We start from the raw sequence: 26,211 nt of genomic DNA, 5'->3' as shown, positions 1-26,211 counted from the left end.
TCCAATTAAACCTCTTTCTTTTGTAAATTTCTCAGTCTCAGGTATGTCTTTATCAGCAGCACGAAAACAGATTTTACTAGCTTTTCAATGTGGGCATTCAGTGCTATAAATTTCCTTCTTACCACTGCTTTAGCTGTGACTCAGAGATTCTGGTACATTCTCTCTGTTCTCATTAATTTCAAAGAACTTCTTGTTTACTGCCTTAATTTCATTATTTGCCCAGAAGTCATTGAGGAGTATGTTGTTCACTTTCAATGTAGTTGTGTGGTCTTTGAGTGAGTTTCTTTTTTTTTATTTTATTATTATTATACTTTAAGTTTTAGGGTACATGTGCACAATGTGTAGGTTTGTTACATATGTATACATGTGCCATGTTGGTGTGCCGCACCCATTAACTCGTCATTTAGCATTAGGTATATCTCCTAATGCTTTCCTCCCCCCTACCCTCACCCCACAACAGTCCCCAGAGTGTGATGTTCCCCTTCCTGTGTCCGTGTGTTCTCATTGTTCAATTCCCACCTATGAGTGAGAACATGCAATGTTTGGTTTTTTGTCCTTGCGATAGTTTGCTGAGAATGATGGTTTCCAGTTTCATCCATGTCCCTACAAAGGACATGAACTCTTAATTTTTTATGGCTGCATAGGATTCCATGGTGTATATGTGCCACACTTTCTTAATCCAGTCTATCATTGTTGGAGATTTGGGTTGGTTCCAAGTCTTTGCTATTGTGAATAGTACCGCAATAAACATACGTGTGCATGTGTCTTTATAGCAGCATGATTTATAATCCCTTGGGTATATACCCAGTAATGGGATTGCTGGGTCAAATGGTATTTCTAGTTCTAGATCCCTGAGGAATCGCCACACTGACTTCCACAATGGTTAAATTAGTTTACAGTCCCACCAACAGTGTAAAAGTGTTCCTATTTCTCCACATCCTCTCCAGCATCTGTTGTTTCCTGACTTTTTCATGATTGCCGTTCTAACTGGTGTAAGATGGTATCTCATTGTGGTTTTGATTTGCATTTCTCTGATGGCCAGTGATGATGAGCATTTTTTCATGTGTTTTTTAGCTGCATAAATGTCTTCTTTTGAGAAGTGTCTGTTCATATCCTTTGCCCACTTGTTGATGGGGTTGCTTGTTTTTCTCTTATAAATTTGTTTGAGTTCATTGTAGATTCTGGATATTAGCTCTTTGTCAGATGAGTAGGTTGTGAAAATATTCTCCCATTTTGTAGGTTGCCTGTTCACTCTGATAGTAGTTTCTTTTGCTGTGCAGAAGCTCTTGAGTTTAATTAGATCCCATTTGTCAGTTTTGGCTTTTGTTGCCATTGCTTTTGGTGTTTTAGACATGAAGTCCTTGCCCATGCCTATGTCCTGAATGTTAATGCCTAGGTTTTCTTCTAGGGTTTTTATGGTTTTAAGTCTCACGTTTAAGTCTTCCATCCATCTTGAATTAATTTTTGTAGAAGGTGTAAGGAAGGGATCCAGTTTCAGCTTTCTACATATGGCTAGCCAGTTTTCCCAGCACCATTTATTAAATAGGGAATCCTCTCCCCATTTCTTGTTTTTCTCAGGTTTGTCAAAGATCAGATGGTTGTAGATATGCAGCATTATTTCTGAGGGCTCTGTTCTGTTCCATTGAAGTATATCTCTGTTTTGGTACCAGTACAATGTTGTTTTGGCTACTGTAGCCTTGTAGTATAGTTTGAAGTCAGGTAGCGTGATGCCTCTGGCTTTGTTCTTTTGGCTTAGGATTGACTTGGCAATGCGGGCTCTTTTTTGGTTCCATATGAACTTTAAAGTAGTTTTTTTCCAATTCAGTGAAGAAAGTCATTCGTAGCTTGATGGGGATGGCATTGAATCTATAAATTACCTTGGGCAGTATGGCCATTTTCACTATATTGATTCTTCCTACCTATGAGCATGGAATGTTCTTCCATTTCTTAGTATCCTCTTTTATTTCCTTGAGCAGTGGTTTGTAGTTCTCCTGGAAGAGGTCCCTCACGTCCCTTGTAAGTTGGATTCCTAGGTATTTTATTCTCTTCGAAGTAATTGTGAATGGAAGTTCACTCATGATTTGGCTCTCTGTCTGTTATTGGTGTATAAGAATGCTTGTGATTTTTGCACATTGATTTTGTATCCTGAGACTTTGCTGAAGTTGCTTATCAGCTTAAGGAGATTTTGGGCTGAGACAATGGGGTTTTCTAGATATACAATCAAGTCATCTGCAAACAGGGACAATTTGACTTCCTCTTTTCCTAATTGAATACCCTTTATTTCCTTCTCTTGCCTAATAGCCCTGGCCAGAACTTCCAACACTATGTTGAATAGGAGTGGTGAGAGAGGGCATCCCTGTCTTGTGCCAGTTTTCAAAGGGAATGCTTCCAGTTTTTGCCCATTCAGTATGATATTGGCTGTGAGTTTGACATAGATAGCTCTTATTATTTTGAGATACGTCCCATCAATACCTAATTTATTGAGAGTTTTTAGCATGAAGGTTGTTGAATTCTGTCAAAGGCCTTTTCTGCATCTATTGAGATAATCATGTGGTTTTTGTCTTTAGTTCTCTTTATATGCTGGATTACGTTTATTGATTTGCATATGTTGAACCAGCCTTGCATCCCAGGGATGAAGCCAACTTGATCATGGTGGATAAGCTTTTTGATGTGCTGCTGGATTCTGTTTGCCAGTATTTTATTGAGGATTTTTGCATCAATGTTCATCAAGGAATTGGTCTAAAATTCTCTTTTTTTGTTGTGCCTCTGCCAGGCTTTGGTATCAGGATGATGCTGGCCTCATAAAATGAGTTAGGGAGGATTCCCTCTTTTTCTATTGATTGGAATAATTTCAGAATGAATGGTACCAGCTCCTCCTTGTACCTCTGGTAGAATTCGGCTGTGAAATCATCTGGTCCTGGACTTTTTTTGGTTGGTAAGCTATTGATTATTGCCACAATTTCAGATCCTGTTATTGGTCTATTCAGAGATTCAACTTCTTCCTGGTTTAGTCTTGGTAGGGTGTATGTATTGAGGAATTTATCCACTTCTTCTAGATTTTCTAGTTTATTTGCGTAGAGGTGTTTGTAATATTCTCTGATGGTAGTTTGTATTTCTATGGGATCGGTGGTGATATCCTCTTTATCATTTTTTATTTCGTCTACTTGATTCTCCTCTCTTTTCTTCTTTATTAGTCTTGCTAGCGGTCTATAGATTTTGTTGATCTTTTCAAAACACCAGCTCCTGGATTCATTAATTTTTATGAAGGTTTTTTTGTGTCTCTATTTCCTTCAGTTCTGCTCTGATTTCAGCTATTTCTTGCCTTCTGCTAGCTTTTGAATGTGTTTGCTCTTGCTTTTCTGGTTCTTTTAATTGTGACATTAGGGTGTCAATTTTGGATCTTTCCTGCTTTCTCTCTTGTGGGCATTTAGTGCTATAAATTTCCCTCACACACTGCTTTGAATGTGTCCCAGAGATTCTGGTATGTTGTGTCTTTGTTCTCATTGGTTTCAAAGAACATCTTTATTTCTGCCTTCATTTCGTTATGTACCCAGTAGTCATTCAGGAGGAGGTTGTTCAGTTTCCATGTAGTTGAGCGATTTTGAGTGAGTTTCTTAGCCCTGAGTTCTAGTTTGATTGCACTATGGTCTGAGAGACAGTTTGTTATAATTTCTGTTCTTTTACATTTGCTGAGGAGTGCTTTACTTCCAGCTATGTGGTCAATTTTGGAATAAGTGTGGTGTGGTGCTGAAAAAAATGTATATTCTATTGATTTGGGGTGGAGAGTTCTGTAGATGTCTATTAGGTCTGCTTGGTGCAGAGCTGAGTTCAATTTCTGGATATCCTTGTTAAATTTCTGTCTCATTGATCTGTCTACTGTTGACAGTGGGGTGTTAAAGTCTCCCATTATTATTGTGTGGGAGTCTAAGTCTCTTTGTAGGTCACTAAGGACTTGCTTTATGAATCTGGGTGCTCCTGTATTGGGTGCATATATATTTAGGATAGCTAGCTCTTCTTGTTGAATTAATCCCTTTACTATTATGTAATGGCCTTCTTTGTCTCTTTTGATCTTTGTTGGTTTAAAGTCTGTTTTATCAGAGACTAGGATTGCAACCCCTGCCTTTTTTTTGTTTTCCATTTGCTTGGTAGATCTTCCTCCATCCCTTTATTTTGATCCTATGTGTGTCTCTGCACATGAGATGGATTTTCTGAATACAGCACACTGATGGGTCTTGACTCTTTATCAAATTTGCCAGTCTGTATCTTTTAATTAGAGCATTTAGTCCATTTACATTTACAGTTAATATTGTTATATGTGAATGTGATCCTGTCATTATGATGTTAGCTGGTTATTTTGCTCATTACTTGATGCAGTTTCTTCCCAGTCTTGATGGTCTTTACATTTTGGCATTATTTTGCAGTGGCTGGTACCGGTTGTGTCTTTCAATGTTTAGTGCTTCCTTCAGGAGCTCTTTTAGGGCAGGCCTGGTGGTGACAAAATCTCTCAGCACTTGCTTGTCTGTAAAGTATTTTATTTCTCCTTCACTTATGAAGCTTAGTTTGGCTGGATATGAAATTCTGGGTTGAAAATTCTTTTCTTTAGGAATGTTGAATATTGGCCCCCACTCTCTTCTGGCTTGTAGAGTTTCTGCTGAGAGATCCGCTGTTAGTCTGATGGGCTTCCCTTTGTGGGTAACCCAACCTTTCTCTCCGGCTGCCCTTAACATTTTTTCCTTCATTTCAACTTTGGTGAATCTGACAATTATGTGTCTTGGAGTTGCTCTTCTCGAGGAGTATCTTTGTGGTGTTCTCTGTATTTCCTGAATCTGAATGTTGGCCTGCCTTGCTAGATTGGGGAAGTTCTCCTGGATAATATCCTGCAGAGTGTTTTCCAGCTTGGTTCCATTCTCCCTGTCACTTTCAGGTACACCAATCAGATGTAGATTTGATCTTTTCACATAGTCCCATATTTCTTGGAGGCTTTGTTCATTTCTTTTCATTCTTTTTTCTCTAAACTTCCCTTCTCGCTTCATTTCATTCATTTCATCTTCCATCACTGATACCCTTTCTTCCAGTTGATCACATCGGCTCCTGAGGCTTCTGAATTCTTCACGTAGTTCTCGAGCCTTGGCTTTCAGCTCCATCAGCTCCTTTAAGCACTTCTCCATATTGGTTATTCTAGTTATACACTCGTCTAAATTTTTTTCAAAGTTTTCAACTTCTTTGCCTTTGGTTTGAATTTCCTCCTGTAGCTTGGAGTAGTTTGATCATCTGAAGCCTTCTTCTCTCAACTCGTCAAAGTCATTCTCTGTCCAGCTTTGTTCCGTTGCCGGTGAGGAGTTGTGCTCCTTTGGAGGAGGAGAGGCACTCTGCTTTTTAGAGTTTCCAGTTTTTCTGCTCTGTTTTTTCCCCATCTTTGTGGTTTTATCTACTTTTGGTCTTTGATGATGGTGATGTACAGATTGGTTTTTGGTGTGGATGTCCTTTCTGTTTGTTAGTTTTCCTTCTAACAGACAGGACCCTCAGCTGCAGGTCCGTTGGAGTTTGCTAGAGGTCCACTCCAGACCCTGCTTGCCTGGGTATCAGCAGCGGTGTCTGCAGAACCGCGGATTTTCGTGATCCGCGAATGCTGCTGTCTGATCGTTCCTCTGGAGGTTTTGTCTCAGAGGAGTACCCGCCGTGTGAGGTGTCAGTCTGCCCCTACTGGGGAGTGCCTCCCAGTTGGGCTGCTAGGGGGTCAGGGCTCAGGGATCCACTTGAGGAGGCAGTCTGCCTGTCCTCAGATCTCCAGCTGCGTGCTGGGAGAACCACTGCTCTCCTCACAGCTGTCAGACAGGGACATTTAAGTCTGCAGAGGTTACCACTGTCTTTTTGTCTGTGCCCTGCCCCCAGAGGTGGAGCCTACAGAGGCAGGCAGGCCTCCTTGAGCTGTGGTGGGCTCCACCCAGTTCGACCTTCCAGGCTGCTTTGTTTACCTAAGCAAGCCTAGGCAATGGTGGGCACCCCTCCCCCAGCCTCACTGCCGCCTTATAGTTTGATCTCAGACTGCTGTGCTAGCAATCAGCAAGACTCTGTGGGCGTAGGACCCTCCAAGCCAGGTGCGGCGTATAATCTCCTGGTGCACAGTTTCCTAAGCCCGTCGGAAAAGCGCAGTATTTGGGTGGGAGTGGCCCAATTTTCCAGGCGCTGTCTGTCACCCCTTTCCTTGACCAGGAAAGGGAACTCCCTGACCCCTTGCACTTCCCGAGTGAGGCAATGCTTCGCCCTGCTTTGGCTGGCACACAGTGCGCTGCACCCACTGTCCTGCGCCCACTGTCTGGCACTCCCTGGTGAGATGAACCCGGTACCTCAGATGGAAATGCAGAAATCACCTGTCTTGTGCGTTGCTCATGCTGGAAGCTGTAGACCGGAGCTGTTTCTATTCGGCCATCTTGGCTCCTCCAATGTTGGATTTTATCAAACCTTTTTCTGCATCTATTGAGATGATCATATGGTTTTTGTTTTTAGTTCTGTTTGTGTAGTGAATCATATTTATTAATTTGCATATGTTGAAGCAGCCTTGCATTCCAGGAATAAAGCCTACTTGATCATGGTATATTAACTTTTTGATGTGCTGCTGCATTTGATTTCCTAGTATTTTGTTGAGGATTTTTGCATCTATGCTCATGAGGGATAATGGTCTGAATTTCTCTTTTTACATTGTGTCTCTGCAAAATTTTGGTATCAGGCTGACGCTGGCTTCATAGAATGAGTTAGGGAGGAAACCCTCCTCCTCCTCGATTTTTTTGGAATAGTTTCAGTAGGATTGGTATCAGTTCTTTTTTGTACATCTGGTAGAATGTAACTGTCCACGTGATCCAGAGCATTTTTTGGTTGGTAGGTTCTTTATTGCTGATTTCATTTCAGAAGTTGATATTTGTCTATTTAGGGTTTCAACGTCTTTCTGTTAATCCACATTTTTTGAAGTCCCAGCAAAATAATGCCAGGCATAAATGGCTTCTGTTAAACCCCTAAAGAAGAAATATTGACAATTCACCCCAACTCTTCAAGAAAATGGAACAGACAAAAATATTTCCTGTGATGATTAATATAGAGTGTCAAATTGATTAGATTGAAGGATGCAAAGTATTGTTCTTGGGCGTGTCTGTGAGGGTGTTGCCAATGGAGGTTAACATTTGAGTCAGTGGACTGAGAGAGGCAGACCCACCCTCAATCTGGGTGGGCACCATCTAATCAGCTGCCAGTGCAGCTAGAAAAAAAAAGCAGGCAGAAGAAGGTGGAAGGAGTGGACTTGCTGAGTCTTCCAGCCTTCATCTTTCTCCCATGCTGAATGTTTCCTGCCCTTAAACATCAGACTTCAAGTTCTTCAGCTTTTATACTCAGATTTACACCAGTGGTTTGCCAGGGGCTCTTGGGCCTTCAGCCACAGACTGAAGGCTGCACTGTTGGCTTTCCTACTTTTGAGGTTTTTGGACTCAGACTGGCTTCCTTGCTCCTCAGCCTGCAAATAAATGGCCTATTTTGGGGTTTTACCTTGTGACTGTGTGAGTCAATACTCTTTAATAAGCTTTCCTTCACATATACACCTATTCTATTAGTTCTGTCCCTCTAGAAAACCCTAATATACTTCCCAACTAATTTTATGAATTCATCATTACTCTGATACAAAACAATATAAAGACATTACAAATAAATGAATGAAACTACACACCAATATTTCTTATGAATACTCACACAAAAATTCTCAAAAATATTGGCTAATTGAATTCAGTAATATATTAAAAATACAAAAGTAGAATGAGGAAATGAGGCTTATATTGAAAATTCAGGGTTCCTTCACATTTGCATGTTATATGATAATCTCAGTAAATGAGAAAAAAAGCATTTAATAAGATTCAACATCCATTAATATTAAAATCTCTCAACACCTAAAATGTGAAGAAAAATATATTTTTTTAAAACTGACAATACCAAGTACTACCTAGGATACAGTGCAACTAACACTCTTACACATTGCTGGTGGGAATGTAAAATGACAGAGACACTTTGGAAAACAGTTTGGCAATTTCTAATAAACTGTCTTAGTCCATTCAGGTTGCTATAACAAAATATCATAGAGTAGATGGCTTATAAACAACAGAAACTTACTTCTCACAGTTCTAGGGACTAGAAGTTTGAAATCAGGGTTCCAGGATATTAGAGTTCTGGTCAGAGCTTTCTTCTGGGTTTCAGACAGTTGACTTCTGATCATAAACTCAGATAGTGGAAAGAGGGTAACAGAGCTCTCTAGGGTCCCTTTTATATGGGCACTAATCCCATTCATGAGGGTCCCACCCTCAATACCTAATTACCTCCCAAATATCCCATCTTTTAATACCATCCCATTGAGATTTCAACATATGAATTTGGTGGGGACACATTCAATTCATTGCATAGACTTAAATATACATTGGTTATATGATCTAGCAATCCCTCTCCTAGATATTTATTCAAAAAGAAGAAAAGTTATGTCTCCAAAAATCCCACAGATAGATTGTGTTAGACCAATTTTGTTTTTGCCATAAGTACTTGAGGCTGAGTTATTTACAATGAAAAGAGGTTTAATTGGCCCATAGTTCTGCAGGCTGCACAGGAAGCATGGTGCTCGCATCTGCTTCTGGGGAGGCCTCAGGAAGCTTATAATCATGTTGGAAGGCAAAGAAGGAACAGGCATATCACATGGCAAGAGGGAGCAAGAGAAGAAAGTGGGGAGATCCTGGACTGTTAAATAACCAGATCTTGTGTGAACTAAATGAGTGAGAACTTGCTTATCACCAAGAGGATGGTGTTAAACAATTCATGAGGCATCTGCCCCAGTGATCTAATCACCTCCCACCAGGGCCCACCTCCAACACTGGGAATCCCATTTCAACATGAGATTTAGAGGGGATAAACATCAAAACCATATCATTCCCCCTCTAGCCCCCCAAATTTCATGTCCTTCTCACATTTCAAAATATAATCATGCCTTCACAATAGTCTCCCAAAGTCTTCACTCATTCCAGCATCAACTCAAAAGTCCCAACTTTCATCTGGAGATGAGTTCCTTCCACCTATGAGCCTGTGAGATAAAAAACAATTTATTTACTCCCAAGATACAATGGTGGTACCAGGCATTGGGTATACATTCCCATACCAAAATGGGGAAATGGGACAAAAAAGGGGGCTACAGGCCCCAAGTAAGTCTGAAACCCAGCAGGGCAGTCATTAAATCTCAAAGCTCCAAAATAACCTCCTTCGACTCCATGTCCAGCATCCAGGACACACTGGTGCAAGTGGTGGGTTCCCAAAGCCTAAGATAGCTCCACCCCTGTGGCTTGCAGGTTGCAGCCCCTGTGGCTATGTTAATGGGTTGGAGTTGAGTGCCTGCAGCTTTTCCAGGCTCAGCATGCAAACTGCTGGTGGCTCTACCATTCTGGGGTCTGGAGGGTGGCAGTCTCCTTTACAGAACTCCACTAGGCAGTGCCCTGGTGGGGACCCTGTGAGGGGAGGACTCTAACCCTGCATTTCTCCTCTACACTACCCTAGTAGAGTCCTGTGAGGGCTCTGTTTCTGCAGCAGGCTTCTGTCTAGGCAGCCAGACTTTCTTGTACATCCTCTGAAATTGAGAGGGAAGCTGTCAAGCTTCCTTCACTCTTGCATCCTGTGTACCCACAAACTTAACACCACATAGAAACCGCCAAGGCTTATGGCACTTTGTGCTCTCCAAAACAGTGGCCTGAGCAGTATCTGAGGCCCTTTTCACTGAGGCTGGAGCTAGAGCAGCCAGGATGTGGGAAGCAGTGTCCCGAAGCTGCCCTGGGCCTGGCCGATAAATCATTCTTTCCTTCTAGGTCTCTGGGCCTGTGATGGCAGGAGCTGTCTCCAAGATCTCTGAAATGCCTTCAAGGCCTTTTACCATTGTCTTGGATATTAGCACTTGGCTCCCTTTTAGCTATGGTAACCTCTCTAGCAAGTGGCTGCTAGAGAGAACACTGGCTTGTGTTCTCTCCTGAAAAATGCTCTTTCCTCTTCTACTACATGGCCAGGCTGTAAATTTTCCAAATTTTTATGCTCTATTTCCCTTTTAAATATAAGTTCCAACTTTAAGTCATTTATTTGCTTTTGTATCTGATCATATGTTGTTAGAAGCAGCCAGGGCACATATTGAACACTTGGCTGCTTTGAAATTTCTTCCACCAGATACCCTAAGTCATCACTTTTAAGTTCAAACTTCCACAAATCCCTATAGCACAGACACAATGCAGCCAAGTTTTTTGCTAGGGTGTAACAAGGGTGGCCTTTGATCCACTTCCCAATAACATCCTCATTTTCATCTGAGACGTTATCAGCCTGGCCTTCACTGTCCATATTTCTATCAGCATTTTGGTCACAACCACTTAACAAATCTCTAAGAAGTTCTGAATGTTCCCTTGTCTTCCTTTTTCTGAGACCTACAAACACTTCCAACCTCTGCCCATTACCCAGTTCCAAAGCCACTTCTACATTTTCAGTTATCTTTATAGCAATGCCCCACTCCTCCCCAATTTTCTGTGTTAGGCCATTTTTACATTGCTATAAAGAAATGCCTGAGGCTGGGTAATTTATAAAGGAAGGAGGTTTAATTGGCCTATGGTTCTGCAGGCTATACAGAAAGCCTGGCGCCTACATCTGCTTCTGGGGAGGTCTCAGGAAGCTTACAATCATGGCAGAAGGCAAAGAGGAGCAGGCATAACACATGGTAAAAGGCATCAATAGAGTGAGAGGGAAGTCCCAGACTTTTAAACAATCATATCTCATGTGAACTGAACAAGAACTCACTTATCACCAAGGGGATGGTGCTAAACAATTCAGGAGGGATCTGCCTCCATGATCCAATCACCTCCCATCATAGCCCATCTCCAACACTGGGAATCACATTTCAACATGAGATTTGGAGGAGACAAATATTCAAACCACATTATAGATCTTTACAGTGGTTTTATCTCCAAGAAAGGAAAACAAATAAAATGTCTTTCAATTTGTCCTTTAATCAAATAGTGTTAAATCCATACAGAGAAATACTATTCATCAATAAAGGGGAACAAAGTACTGATAGACAGCATGAATGAATCTCATGCTGGATAGTGAAAAGTAAAAGAAAGAAAAGAAGCCAGATGTGAAAAATTAAATACTCTATGATTTTATTTCTATGAAATTCTACAAAAGGCCAAACTACAGTATTGGAGAACAGATCAGTGGTTGCCAGTGGATAGAGACAGAGGAAGAGGTTGACTAAAAAAGGGCAGAAGACAACGTTTTGGAATGATAGAACTATCCTATAGCTTGATCGTGGTAGTACTTATATACTGCATGCATTTGTCAAAACTCAAACTGTAGAACTAAAGAATTTTTCTGTAATTGAATTATGCCTCAATACTAAAAATAATGTCATATAGTAAACTGAGGCACTACAAAGTAATTCAGATGTGACCCAGCTGATTGAACTATTGCACATCAAAGCATCTCATGCCAGCAAATCCAAGGTATGTTTGGAGCCACACAATCTTTATTCTGGAACAGCTAAGAGTGTTGGACGATATGTTCAGGAAGACAGCATACCTCAACTGAGTTACCTTGGAGGGACAGGCTGAGGAGTCATTGGTAAAGGTTTGGCTCAAGAACTGTTGAATTAAGTGAAAAAAGCAGCGGTGGAAAATTAAGCAATGGCTGTTACCAGTACCACCAAAGCAGACTTTTTGTGAAGGAGGAGTCCCCCTTACACACAACTGCAGCAAACTCTCATCCTGTGAATCTTGGAATTTTAGGTGCCTATGATTCTGATCGATCTGAGCTGTCTGGTACCAAGCAACATGGAGGGGCTGCTGCCTCATCATTGGATTCTTAGCCTCGTGTTGCCCCACAGACACATATGGTAATCTCTGGTCCTCCTGAGGTTTTGTTTCCCTATGTCATAGACCAATTTGTATAATTACATTCCTCACCCAGAGAAGATGATCCTAGCAGCTGAAATAAACATCTCTTAGACCTCAAGGATCCCTAGCTGATGGAGGTGGGGGGCTGGCATCCATCTTCAGTATGGCTTCTGACCCAGCCACACAGTTCCTCACAAAAGTCTATGATCCAAAGCTTGAGCAACAGAAAAACATTTTCAATCACCTTTAATGGGTAGACTTGAGAATAAATAGACCAGACTTTATGAGTTTATCTTTCTCTGTGGAGAAAACAATAATCTCTCCATCTTTACTCATTGCCCAAGTTTTCTGTCTTCGAGTGCCTCCAGACCCAAATTTCTGAATCAAAGACAGTCATCAGATGACTTGGAGAGAATAGCAGAAATCAGTTTTCCCTAAGTTTCAGCATGCCCCAAATTGAACTTAGTTACTTAGTTCATTCAAAGCACTCCAACCAAAGTCAGTACAACTTAAGAATCCCTGCTCCCCATGGGCTATCTTTTATCCTTTTCAAAAAAAATATTTAGGTTGTTGTCAAAGTTGGTGGCGGGGGGTGGCAGTGCTTGCAAGTCTATGGGCAACATACAAGTCCAGTGCTGTGTACATCCTTCCATAGAAGAGGGAAAAAATGAGTATCCAATATGTTTTAGGAAGTTTCCTTCACTTTGGTATCAACAGGAGAGCTCAGTTGGTTAAGCTGTATACTTTTATTTCGGCAATCAATTAAGAAAAAGTAGTTTTAAAAGTCTCTTAGAAATTAGGTAGCAAATAAAAAATCATTCAATGAAAGACAAAAGTGAAACAATTTTAAAAGTTTTAATAAAGGTGATATAGATGTAGATCAAGAAAATCTCTGGATACTGAGAACAGAGAAAGAGGCAAAAGAAATTATCATGGAAATAATGCAAAGAAGGCCGGGTGTGGTGGCTCACGCCTGTAACCCCAGCACTTTGGGAGGCTGAGGCGAGTGGATCACGAGGTCAGGAGTTCAAGACCAGCCTGGCCAAGATGGTGAAACCTTGTCTTTACTAAAAATACAAAAATTAGCCGGGTATGGTGGTGGGCGCCTATAATCCCAGATACTCGGGAGACTGAGGCAGAGAACTGCTTGAACCCAGGAGGCGGAGGTTGCAGTGAGTCGAGATCACGCCACTGCACTCCAGCCTGGGCCACAGAGCGAGACTCCGTCTCAAAAAAAAAAAAAATGCAAAGAAATGCCCCTAAACAAAGAAGGGCATGATTATCCAGCACAAGTGAAGAGTCTCAGACAAAGGTGTTTTACTGTACACTTTCATAATACCAAGAATAAATATAAATAGTAAATCCTTAAAACACTGTCTCTCACACACACACACACACACACACACACACACACGATAACCAACCCAATAAAATATGTCCAACGCATTTGAGCAGAGAATACATATGGATGACAAATGAACACCTAAAAATGTGTTCAACATATTACAATGCAAATTAAAAGCAGGAGTATATACCACTACACAACTATTAAAATGATCAGAATTGAAACAATTGACTATACCAAGTGTTCATGATGATATGGAACAACTATAGCCCTCATTTACTGCTAGTGGGAATGCAAAGTGGCACAGTCCACTTTGAAAAATATTTTGCCTGCTTGGCAATAAGGTTCTACAACTGCAAACGAATTCAAGAAAAATAATTTATGGGACAAACAAAGCAAACTATACATAGCGTGTGAACGTTAACTAAAACAAAAAACAGTATTAAGAACAAAAAGACTATTTAGATTGGTGCAAAAGTAACTGCAGTTTTTGCCATTATTTTTCATTACTTTTAATAGCAAAAACCACAATTACTTTTGCAACAACCTAATATAATAAAAGGTGCACATGAACTGAAAGGGCTGAAAACTGGCTGTTCCACTGGCTAAAGATTTGAATTTGCATAAGATATTTACCTTCTCTGATCCTCAGTTACCTCATCTATAAAATAGAGATGATTGAGTGGAGAGATTCATATTTTTTATGAAAAGGGGAATAAAGAACAGAGAGATTAAAAGTTATTTACAGTGAAACTACCTAGAGCGCACACATCATCCCCTGGGAGAAGCTCCTCCCAACCACTTGAGTTTACGGGGCCTGCTTCTGTGTTCTGAGCATCCCCTGGCTCATCCTTGTCATTGCTTATTTTACATTTGTATTGTCATAATCTTCTGGATGACTCTCTACTCATTAGACTCTGAGCTCTAAGAACTCTTATTCTGCGTGAAGTATTCCTATGTCCTTAGCGTCTTTCTAGACCAATGCCCAGAGCCTGATTCCCAGGTTATCAGACAAGTTTTGTTTTTTTGTCTGCATCTTTGTGATATATGCTACTCACTTAACCAAATATGCCATTATTAAACCAGCAATTTGCGTACTGTGAACAACACATTGCAAATGACAAATCACAGGAACTATCTTTACAAATTTCTGTTCTCTTAGACAGGGCTTTGTGGCCTTCATCTCACACTTTGTCTGGAAGTGGCTAGTACTATCGCATTTCCTACCTTTATATTCATAACAAATTGTGGACATCCTGGTCAGATTGGCCCTCAGTTAAGGGCTGTATTGGCCAATTCACTGATCTTCCCATATACAAAGGGGCTGAAAAACAGACCAGTCCATCAGTAAATATTTTTTGAGTCAAGATTGCCTATCTGGTTATTTTAGTATTTCTAAGTGTAAGGCATAAATGTCACTCAACCTTATGGCAAAAATAATCAAGAATATAAACCGAGTAATCAATGGATATGGGAAGTCCAATCTAGTTATTTTACTCTCACAATCATTCTTTTCCCTTTGACTCTTGATTCTAGGCTATGGTATTCATTGTTTTGTTGTTGTTTTATGGGCCCCTTGCCTGTGTTCCTCTTACTCTTCAACTGCTGTTCTATTTATGTGACTTTCTCCAACTAGAGTGTGGTATCCCTCATGGCAAGTACTTTTCAATTCCAGCATCCCAAATACTTCCTTAATAAGGCAGGCATTAGTGCATGTCTATCATAATGACCCTGGCAATGGAAAGCATCTCCCTCACTTTGGAGTCATTATTGTAGATGTTGTTTGAAGGTCCTATACATACAGCCTTTTGTTTTGTGCCAAACCCTGCAGGGGAATGACTCTGCTATGGTGCCCTGGAAACTCTGCATCTCGCCACATAGGCCCTGGTATACAAGCTTAACTGCAGTCTGAGTTGAGTCTTGGCAGAACACCTAGTGGTTCCTCTTGGCACAAGGAAAGTGAAGCAGCATGGTAAGTGGCTGCCATTAGGCAGTTTCTCACCTACCTCCCTATATTGCGGGAGCCTGACACAAGACCATTACTCATCCATTTCCCTAGTTTCAGTTGGGCACAGGACGTTCCTTCTTCCCCAACTTAGGGTACAGCTGTGGGCTACAAAACTGCCTACTATTGTAGGGTATGGCTATGGGCTCATCACCGGCAGAAAGACCCACCACCTAGGCTCTCTGTCACTGAGCACGTCTGATTCAGTGTCATGCTGTAGCACTAGGGACACAGGGAGCTAACACAATTTGATCTTGCTTTTTCTTTCTCTGTAAGTTAATAAAATGTTTGGATCCATCAAGCTCATTGTCACCTTACAAGTTAAATCTATGTAAGTGTGACAAGCCAACCTAATAATACCAGTAGTGATACTTGGGTCTGTTTGACACTGCAGTGCTGCTTAAGAACAGCTTGACCACTTGACAGACTCTGGTATTGAGTTGTGTGGTGTTGCATAATCAGAATATTGACTTACTTTACTTGGCATCACACACCTCAAGGGACAGAGTTTTCAGCACACAGGAATATTTATGGCAGATTTTGTCAAGTATGGGTGACTTGCAAACCAACTTTAGAACTGATGCCACGTCTGATGCCAGCTACATCATTCAATGAATATATTCAACTTAAAAAAGAAAAAGGCAATAAGGAAAAAAAATGAAAATTCAAATCAGTTTAACTCAAATTCATCAAAAAAGTTAACTTGATATCCCCCACTTGAAATTCAAAAGCTGTATTGCTTGCTAGAAGTATAATTGTAAAGGTTGAAAAAACGTAAAAAAGAAAATTTTAATGAAAAAATGTAATCTAATGAAGCAAATCTATTTATACAGTAATATCTACTCCATATATGTTTGCTCACTTATTCATAATAGCAGTAATTTAGTATATACATTACAATTTCTATTTTAGAAATATGGAAGCAGATCCAAATAATTTAAGTATGTTTTCCAGCCAGTATGTTTCAGAACCAGGATGGAAACCCACAGCTGTTTCATGCCTTGGCCAAAAAGAGACAGTATAGATATGACTCAAGAATCTTTGCCTCAGCCTATGGACCTCTCACATATTTTGTGGCAAATTGGGATACCTTTAAATTTAGGCTCATATTTTATTTGGACCATAGATTTTAAATCTTTTTGGATCAAAGAAATATACTTAAACCTCTGTAGAGGTAAAAATAATTGACATGTATAATCCCCTGCCATTCCCTAAGCACTGTGGACTCTGAATGAAGTCCTTTGTTGAAGAACTGTTTTATTGGGATGTTAAGATGAAAATGGGGGCTCAGAGATATAATGTAGAAACTTATCAATGTAATTCACCACATAAACCAATTAATAAAGAAAAAATCCAGCCGGGCACGGTGGCTCACGCCTGTAATCCCAGCACTTTGGGAGGCCGAGGCGGGTGGATCATGAGGTCAGGAGTTTGAGACCAGCCTGGCCAAGATGGTGAAACCCCGTCTCTACTAAAAATACAAAAATCAGCCGGGCACAGTGGCGGGCACCTATAATCCCAGTTACTTGGGAGGCTGAGGCAGGAGAATCGCTTGAACCCGGGAGGCAAAAGTTGCAGTGAGCTGAGATCGTGCCACTGCATTCCAGCCTGGGCAACAGAGTGAGACTCTGTCTCAAAAAAAAAAAAAAAAATTCCTATGATCATCTGAATAGATGCACTACAAGTGTTTGATAAAATTCAACATATACTGAAGAAAACTGCTCTTAGCAAACCAGGAATAGAACTTCCTTACTCTGATAAACTGCACCTACAAGAAAAGTACAGTAAACATTATGGTGAAATGTGGAAAATGATCTGTTTCTGATCAGAAACAAGACAAGAATGTCTACAACCACCAACTGTATTCAAATTATACTGGGAAATTCTGTCCACTACCATGAATGAGAAAAGTAAATAAAAGGAATAATGTTAAAAATGGCAAAGAAACCTGTTATTATTAAAAGATTATACAATTGTGTATGTTAAAAATCCAAAAGGATATGGAGGTAAACTTTTAGAATTAATAAGCATAGTTAGAAAGGTTGCAGGATAGAAAATCAATGTACCAACATGTTCTCTCTATATACCATCTCAAACACAGGATTTAAATTTTCATAAAAGATACAGTTCTCAAGAGTATTAAAAATCTAGAAATAAATTTAACAAAAAAGTGCAGAAGTCTTTGCAGAAAACTGTAAAACTTTATTAAGAGAATGGTAGCAGTCAAATTTCCAGCATAAGAACAATATTCTTGGTTTCAGTCTTCATTTGTCTTGGTTTAAACCTATAGTTTCCCTTCACCTATAATATAAATATAAAATTAGGGCACGTTACTCAGCAGATTTTTATTTAGATGACACTAGAGGTATACAACTACAGTGTTGATTAACTAAAATCAGAACCCTGAGGGTGTCCCTTTAGCTTACATCCAGTTAGCCTCTGAATAAACTCAGAAGGTAGACTTCCAGGTATATTAACAATATTTTTAATTCATGCCACTTTTTCTAGTAGAATAAGGAAACAAAGAGACTGTTCAAGTACAGAATGAATTAAATCAAGTGAATCTATTTTATATGTGTAAGTGGAAAGTAAAAATATGCCTATACTTTTAGTAAAAATTCAACCAAACAAAAACCTAAGGAAAAAAATATATTTTTAAAGTATCATTTAAATTTTTTGATATGAAATAACACTCTGAATATAGAATATGCTTAGAACTGACTAAGTGCAAGAAATAGAAAAGTCAGTATTACTTTTGTGTATCTTGTGAAAAAGTGTAAAAATGTTACTTTGGACTAGTTTAGACATTATGTAGTTGCTTTAAGTAGTGAACATTTGTCACTATTTTCATTGGTACTCCTGCCTCTCAACATGCTTAAAAGCATTTCAGTTTATACAGTAAACTGAAAACCCCCACGCTAGCTTTAAGCCATTACCAGCACAATTAACATTACAATATAAACTGATGCTTATCATAAACATGTTATGTATTTGTTAAAAACAGTCCTCTGTAAAAATACCTGAAAATTATTGGCTGTTGGTTAAATGACTTACATTCAAAAGTTAGAAAACCTTTTCTTTTCTTTTAAAAATGACACATGAAATCGTATCTATTTATCATGTAAAACATGATGTTTTAAAATATACATACATTGTAAAATGGCTCAATCTAATTAATATATGCATTATTTCATATAGTTGTGAAGACACTCAAAATCTACTCTCTTAGCATGTTTCATATCTTTCATATCGTAATTCAATTAGCTTTGACCCAATTTATTCTATCTCTTGAAGTCCTGGCCTCAAGTGATCTTTCTGCCTCGGCTTCCCAAAGTGCTGGGATTAAAAGCATTAGCCACCAAACCTGGCCCTCTATCTCTGACAGTGTGTAAGGCAGCCATTTGGGGTCTGAACTACCTTCAAAGAATCTTTAGATGTGAAGTATGATATTAAAGTAGCAGTAATTTTACCTCTGTGTCACACAAAATATAATATTGTGAAAATAGAAACCCTATAATTTGCATCTTATTGAATAACATACCTTCTTCCAGCACTTTAGTGGGATCAAAAGTGGGCAGAGTCCCCTCCCTGACATCAGGACCATCTCCAGGTGCATCCTCTATCTTAAGCAGAGCGAATTCCTGTTGAAAAGCTTCCAAATCAGGCCCTTAAAGATAAAAAGTCGTCAATTTACTAATTAAAATATGAACTATGAACGAGGAAATAATATTTATTCCCTCATCATTGTGAAATAAAAACCTGTAGGCCAATTATTTCAGGAGTCTGTTGCCAGAAAAGCAGGAAAGCAGAGATGTTCAAACATTGCCCTTTCCTTTCCCAAGGCTGGCCCTGGACAACTTACTTGTAGCTTTTGTATTAATTTGTTCTTATTCTTATCACATTCAGTAGGTGACTTGTTTGAGTCAGTCTAACTAGACTATGAGCTTTAGGCAAAAATTTGGCACTGACATCTCCAGCACTTAGTATATTACATGGCATAAGGAAGCATTAATAAATGCGTGTTAAAAAGTATCTTATAAAAATACATGAGATGTCTGCAGATGGCAGACGAGGAAGCTGCAAGCTGCCATTCTTCCACAGAAACATAAAACAAAACAAAACAAAAAACAGGAAATGGCTGAACAAACCATACAGGAGCTCTGCAAAACACTCAAAGGTTTACAGCAACCATGCAAATACCCAATCAATAAAAAGCCTCCGTCAAAATGATAGGAAAGTTTGTGGCTTTTTATGTGTCCTTGTTCCACCCCTCCACACAGCAGCAGTAAGAAATGTTTAAGATTCCTTCCTAACGTTTTCTGTCCTCCTGTTACTGGTATGTCATAAAATATAATGCATAAATATACCTCCACCACCCATAAGCATTATTCTCCACTCTCCCTTCACCTTGAACAGCAGGTGCTCCTTCATTTTTGATCTCTCCACTAGGTGCAATACCCTGATTATCAGTTGGTGGTTCCTCTTCTTGACGTTTTTCCTCAGTGGGCTCCTGGACCTAAGGGTGTAAGTGTGTGTGCGAATAAAAAGTCAATAATATAAACACACAAATGCATATGTGCATCGAATCATAAATCTAAAGACATTTTCCAACAGATATATATATAGAGAGAAAGAGTAAAATATCCATATCCATAAGGCAACACCAGAATATAATATTCCTGAGCCAAAGTTTCCTTCATGACATGTCATCATTTTTTATTAGCATGGAACACCTGTATCAGTGCATGTATACTAGCTCAAAAATATTTTTTAAAATAAAATGTGTTAATAGAAAACATCAAACGCTAAAGGACTCACAATCACAGGTCCAACTGGCTGGGAAGACTCTTGGTCATTTCCTCTTTCTGAGGATTGGGATCTTGTTACATGCTCACTCATATTTCTCACTGAAAACAAAATATTGTTATTTGGAAAAAGTGTGTAAGAACTTAGCTATATATATGAACATTCCATGGCAAAATGGTGATTTGTACTTTTTTAATTTTGAAAATATTTTCAAAATAAGTCACAGAGCATTGATAAGTACGGAAGTTTTCCAATCAAACTAAGGACAGATTTGTTTGTATCACAGTCGAAGAGGCACAGAAATCACCTTAACGCCATAGCAAAAGACAGAGGACTTTTCTGAGTTTTGGCTTCACAATTAGACTCTCCATCATTTAGACATTTAGGAAAAAAACGGGCAGAAAATTGAAACTGAAATGACTGCTGCTTTCGTCCCACTCTGATATACTAGAGCCACCACCACCTCGTCCCCACTCCCCGAAAAATCAAGTTTTGTTGGAATGCACAGCCTCACCCATTCCTTTCCATGAGGTCCATGGCTGAGATGAGAAGTTGTGACACAGAGTTAAGGTTATGTTCCTCACTGGACACCTCTGCCAGGCACTCTACAGACCTTGGGGCCGCAGTCACCAGCCCACAGCATTCCCAGTTTCCTGGCCCCTTCCTTACCACCCACACCGTCCCTTCTCGCATCCCTAACGAAAAGTCCAGAAACTGTCCTCCCTCAGAGAGTTCCAGGCGTTTTCAGGACTCAGACACCTCTAACAGCACCCCCAGCACTCGCACCATCTTCAGGTGATTTACCCCCTCCGTGGCCTACCTTCCTCCCTCGTTCCAGCCCAGCCACGATTACCGGCCCATGGCGCCTGCATCGCGACCTGGGAGAAGCCGGACGACCACCGCGAGGCCCTTTTCCCTCAAAGCCACGGACTGTGCCACGGGACCTGTCCTAAGCCCGCTGGCTCCTCCACACATTCACTTACAACCAAATTCCCAGGAAGACCACTTTGCAGACCTACCGGCTGAGTCTCGGTCAGTGAGAAAGAATGAAGATGGCGGAAAGAACGAAGACACAACCTCTCCTTGCACAGCTCTGCGTGGACAGAAGGTGGGCAGAAAGGCGCATGCGCAGCAACAGACATGCGCAGCAACAGATCTGTGCAGCATGGGCACTCAGTGGGGTATTTGCCACGTGACTAAAGGTTTCTTGCCTCTGTGGAGAACCTAAACCACAAGCTCTCCTGACAACGAAAATGAACTTACAAAGCACTTTTCTTTTTCCCCCGCCCAACCTTTCTTTCACTTCCAATGGCGTTGGAGAATATGAGTCCCAGGTTACTCTAAGAAAACAATGTGTTTCAGACAAATTCACCATCATAGAAATAAATATTATATATGTTAATACCCATTTTATATCTGCTTTCATAAATCATTTTCTTGTGCCTTCGCGAGTTTGCTGTCATGCTTGCAATGATCTTACCCACTCCAATATGATAAGACATTCATAGTTTTTGTTGCATGATTGTACATTCAAAATCACTGATCCGGGCTTGGCACGGTGGCTCACGCCTGTAATCCCAGCACTTTGGGAGGCCCAGGCGGGCCGATCACGAGGTCAGGAGATCGAGACCATCCTGGCTAACATGGTGAAACCCCATCTCTACTAAAAATTCAAAAAATTAGCCAGGTATAGTGGCACGCGCTTGTAGTCCCAGCTACTCGGGAGGCTGAGGCTGGATAATTGCTTGAACCCGGGAGGTAGAAGTTGCAGTGAGCCGAGATTGCGCCACTGCACTCCAGCCTGGGAAACAAAGTGAGACTTCATCTCAAAAAAACAAAAAAAATCATTGATCCATCTGAACAAAATTAAGTGGTAGGGACTCTACATTATTTCTTGAATCCCTCTTTCACCCACTGTTTTGAAGTGGCTCTTTTATCATCACCTACATCCCCACTCAATTTTGTATGTAACTTTCTTATTTTAATTTTCTTCCATTGAGTTGTTTATACCTGTACCACTAGTATACTATTTTAATTGCTGTAGCTTAATTATATTTGTAATGCGAAATAATGCTTGCCCTCCCTCATTGCTTTCTCCTTTTCTGTCTACTCTGACACGTTTGTATTTCAGATGAACTTCAGAATCATTTGATCAGGTGCTAAAATATTCCAGTTGACACACAGTTATTATTTTTAAATTACATCTTATCTTAGGGACAGTATCTGTCTTTCTATTTTAGAATTTCTCTATCCAAGAAAAAGCCACTCCTCATTTCCTCAAGTCTTTTTATGTATCCCTCGCAATGATTGTGTTATTTGCTTCATATTAGTTCTTCACATTCAAATTAAATTTATTATTGGGCATTTTTATTGTTCTATTCCATTGTGGACAGATGTTTGCTTTCACTCCACTATGTTTTTCATAGAAGTCAAACAATCTCTGTTCGCAAACAATATGATTCTATACCTAGAAAATCTCAGACTCTCTGCCAAAAAGATCCTTGATCTTATAAACAACTTCAGAAAGTTTCAGGATACAAAATTAATGTACAAAAACCAGGAGCATTTCTATACACCAACAACCTTCAAGGTCAGAGCCAAATCAGAAACACAATCCCGTTCACAATTGCCACAAAAACAATAAAATACCTAGGAATGCAGCTAACTAGGGAGGAGAAAAGTCTTTACTATGACAACTACAAAACACTGCTTAAAGAAATCAGAGATGACAAAAACAAATGGAAAAACATTCCATGCTCGTGAACAGGAAGACGCAATGTTGTCAAAATGGCCGAACTGCAGTTTATAGATTCATTGATATTCCTATTAAACTACCAATGACACTCTTCATGGAATTAGAAAAAAAACTACTTTAAAATTCATATGGAACCAAAAAAGAGCCCGAATAGCCAAGGCAATCCTAAGCAAAAAGAATGAAGCCAGAGGCATCATATTACCTGACTTCAAACTATAATACGAGGCCACGGTAACCAAAAAAGCATTGTACTGGTACCAAAACAGTCACATGGACCAATGAAATAGAATACACCGTCCAGAAATAATGCTGCACACCTCACACCTATTACCATCTGATCTTCAACCAACTCAACAAAAGCAAGCAATATAGAAAGTATTCCCTATTCAATAAATGGTCCCAGGATAACTGGCTAGCTTATGCCAAAGATTGAAACTGGATCACTTTCTATACAAAAATTAACTAAAAATGGATTAAGAACTTAAGTGTAAAACCTAAAACTATAAAAATCCTGGAAGACGACCTAGGCAATATCATTCTAGACATAGGAATGGACAAAGATTTCATAATGAAGATGCCAAAAGCCATTCCAACAAAAGCAAAAATTGACAAATGGGATCTAATTAAACTACAGAACTTCTGCACAGCAAGGAAACTATCCACAGAGTGAACACACAACACACAGAATAGGAGAATATTTTTGCAAACTATGCATCTAAGGTCTAGTTTCCAGCATCTGTAAGGAACTTAAGCAAATTTACAAAAAAAAAAAAAAAAAAAAGACACGTCAGGCACGGTGCCTCACAATTGTAATCCCAGCACTCTGGGAGGCTGAGGCAGGCAGATCGCTTCAGGCCAGGAGTTTGAGAACAGGCTGGCCAACATGGCAAAACCCCATCTCTACCAAAAATACAAAAATTAGCTGGGCGTGGTGGTGCACGCCTGTAATCCCAGCTACTAGGGTGGCTGAGGCAGGAGAATTACTTGAACCCGTGAGGCGGAGGTTACAGAGAGTGGAGATCATGCCACTGCACTCCAGCCTGGGCAACAGGCTGAGACTCCATCTAAAACAAAACAAAACAAAACAAAACAAAATACCATTAAAAAGTGGACCAAGGATATGAACAGACACTTTCAAAAGAAGACACCCATGTGGCCAACAAGCATATGAAATAAAACTCAACATCACTGATCATTAAAGAAATGCAATTCAAACCACAAGGAGATATCATCTCACAAGAGTCAGAATGGCTATTATTAAAAATTAAAAAAAAAAAACACAGATGCTGGTGATGTGGAGAGAAAGAAACACTTAATCACTGTTGGTGGAAATGTAAATTAGTTCAACAATCATGAGAAACAGTGTGTTGATTCCCCAAAGACCCAAAACCAGAATTACCATTCGATCCAGCAATCCTATTACTGGGTATATAGCCAAAGAAATATAAATTGTCCTATCATAAAGACACATGCATGTATGCGTTCACTGCAGCACTATTCACAATACCAAAGACATGGAATCAACCTAAAAACCCATCAATGGTAGATTGGATAAAGAAAATGGAGTACATATATACCATGGAATAGTATGCAGCCATGAAAACAAATGACATTATATCCATTGCCGGATCATAGATGGAGCTGGAGGTCATTATACTTAGCAAAGTAATGCACAAACAGAAAACTAAATACTGCATGTTCTCACTTATAAGTTGGAGCTAAAAATGAGAAAAAATGGACACACACAGGAGAACAACAGACACCAGGGCCTACCAAAGAGTGGAGGTTGGGAGGAGGGAGAGGATCAGGAAAAATAGCTCATGAGTACCAGGCTTAATACCTGGGTGACAAAATAATCTGTACAACAAATCCCCATGACACAAGTTCACCTGTATAACAGACCTGCACCACATGTATGCCTGAACTAAATATAAAAGATTTTTAAAGAATAAACAAAAAATAGATTTCAAAACAAAAACTTTGAGAGGAGACACAAATGTCAGTCTATAATAATAAAGGAGTCAATTCGTCAAAAACATATAACAATTTTAAATATATATGCACCCAACACTACAGCACTCAGATATATAAAACAAATACTATTAGAGTTAAAAAGAGAGATAGGCCCCAATACAATAATGGATGGAGATTTCAGCACCCCACATTCCATATTGGACAGATCTTCCAGACAGAAACTCAATAACACCAACAACAAAAACAGACTATCTGCACTATAGAGCAAATGGATCTAATAGATATTCACAGAACATTTCATCCAATGGCTAGAGAATACACATTCTTTTCCTCAATCCATGGATCATTCTCAAGGACAGACCATATATTAGGTCATAAAATATTTTTTAAAAATTGAAATATCAAGCATCTTTCCAGATCAGAATGGAATAAAACTAGAAATTAATAACGAGGAATTTTGGGAACTATACAAATATATGAAAACTCAACAATCTGCTCCTGAATGATTAATGGGTCATAAAAGAAGCTAAGAAGGAAATTTAAAAATTTCTTGAAACAAATGATAATGTAAACACTACATACCAAAACCTATGGGATACAGCAAAAGCAATACTAAGAAAGACGTTTATAGCTATAAGTGCCTACATCAAAAAAGGTAAAAACTTCAAATAAACAATCTAATGATGCATCTTAAAGAGCTACAAAGAAAGAGCAAACCAAACCAAAAATTAGTAGAAAAAAAGAAATAATAAAGATCAGAGTAGAAATAAATAAAATTGAAATGAAAAAAAACCTACAAAAGAGCAGTAAAACAAAAAGTTGTTTTTTAATATGTTAACCAAAATTGACAAACCATTAGCCAGACTAAGAAAAAAAGAGAGAAAACCCAAATAAATAAAATAATAAAAATAATAAAATCAGAAATGAAAAATGATTTGGGAGGCTGAGGCAGACAGCATGTAACATTATACTACAGAGCTGTAGTAACCAAAACAGCATGGTGCTGGCATAAACACACACACATAGATCAATAGAACAAAATAGAGAACCTAGAAAAAAATCCACACACCTACAGTGGACTCACATTTTACAAAAGTGCCAGGAACATACACTGGGAAAAGGCATTCTCTTCAAAAAATTGTGCTTGGAAAACTGGATAGCCATACATAGAAGAATGAAACTAGACCACAAGCTCTGGCTATATAAAAATAAAATCAAAATGAATTAAAGACTTAAATGTAGGACTGAAAACTATGAAACTGCTACAGGAAACACTGGAGAAAATCTCCAGGACATTGGTCTGGGCAAAGACTTCTTGAGCAATACTCCACAGGCACAAGCAACCAAAGCAAATATGGACAAATGGTATCACATCAAGTTAAAAGGCTTCTGC

General features: G+C 39.4%; 1 protein-coding gene across 2 annotated transcripts; it reads right to left on the bottom strand.

Moving 5' to 3' along the window:
• Positions 1–17,462: 17,462 nt before the first annotated feature.
• Positions 17,463–21,198, bottom strand: PAGE5 (PAGE family member 5). Of its 2 annotated transcripts, none has more exons than XM_002831708.5 (5): positions 21,109–21,198; positions 20,102–20,190; positions 19,691–19,799; positions 18,825–18,950; positions 17,463–17,584 (listed from the first exon to the last, which is right to left on the bottom strand). In XM_002831708.5, exons 2-5 carry the CDS (start codon positions 20,180–20,182, stop codon positions 17,568–17,570), a joined length of 333 nt encoding a protein of 110 aa, XP_002831754.1. In that variant the 5' UTR covers positions 20,183–20,190; positions 21,109–21,198; the 3' UTR covers positions 17,463–17,567. The 2 variants fall into 2 exon arrangements, with proteins under 2 accessions (XP_002831754.1, XP_002831753.1); XM_002831707.4 differs by having other exon boundaries at positions 20,910–21,197.
• Between the last annotated feature and the right edge of the window lie 5,013 nt (positions 21,199–26,211).

This window comes from Pongo abelii, chromosome X (genome assembly GCF_028885655.2).
Source record: "Pongo abelii isolate AG06213 chromosome X, NHGRI_mPonAbe1-v2.0_pri, whole genome shotgun sequence".
NCBI lineage: Eukaryota > Metazoa > Chordata > Mammalia > Primates > Hominidae > Pongo > Pongo abelii.
The sequence above is the reverse complement of the archived record's forward strand: the minus strand, read 5'-3'. Positions and strand labels throughout refer to the sequence as shown.

What these genes read in the sequence shown, in the direction of transcription:
- PAGE5 (XM_002831707.4), bottom strand. Translation starts at nt 20,961, where the DNA reads ATGCAGGCGCCATGGGCCGGTAATCGTGGCTGGGCTGGAACGAGGGAG. An exon ending in AGCCAGTTGGACCTGTGATT is followed by an intron (nt 19,800 to 20,101) that starts GTGAGTCCTTTA and finishes TTACACCCTTAG; the next exon opens with GTCCAGGAGCCCACTGAGGA. An exon ending in AGGAGCACCTGCTGTTCAAG is followed by an intron (nt 18,951 to 19,690) that starts GTGAAGGGAGAG and finishes TTTATCTTTAAG; the next exon opens with GGCCTGATTTGGAAGCTTTT.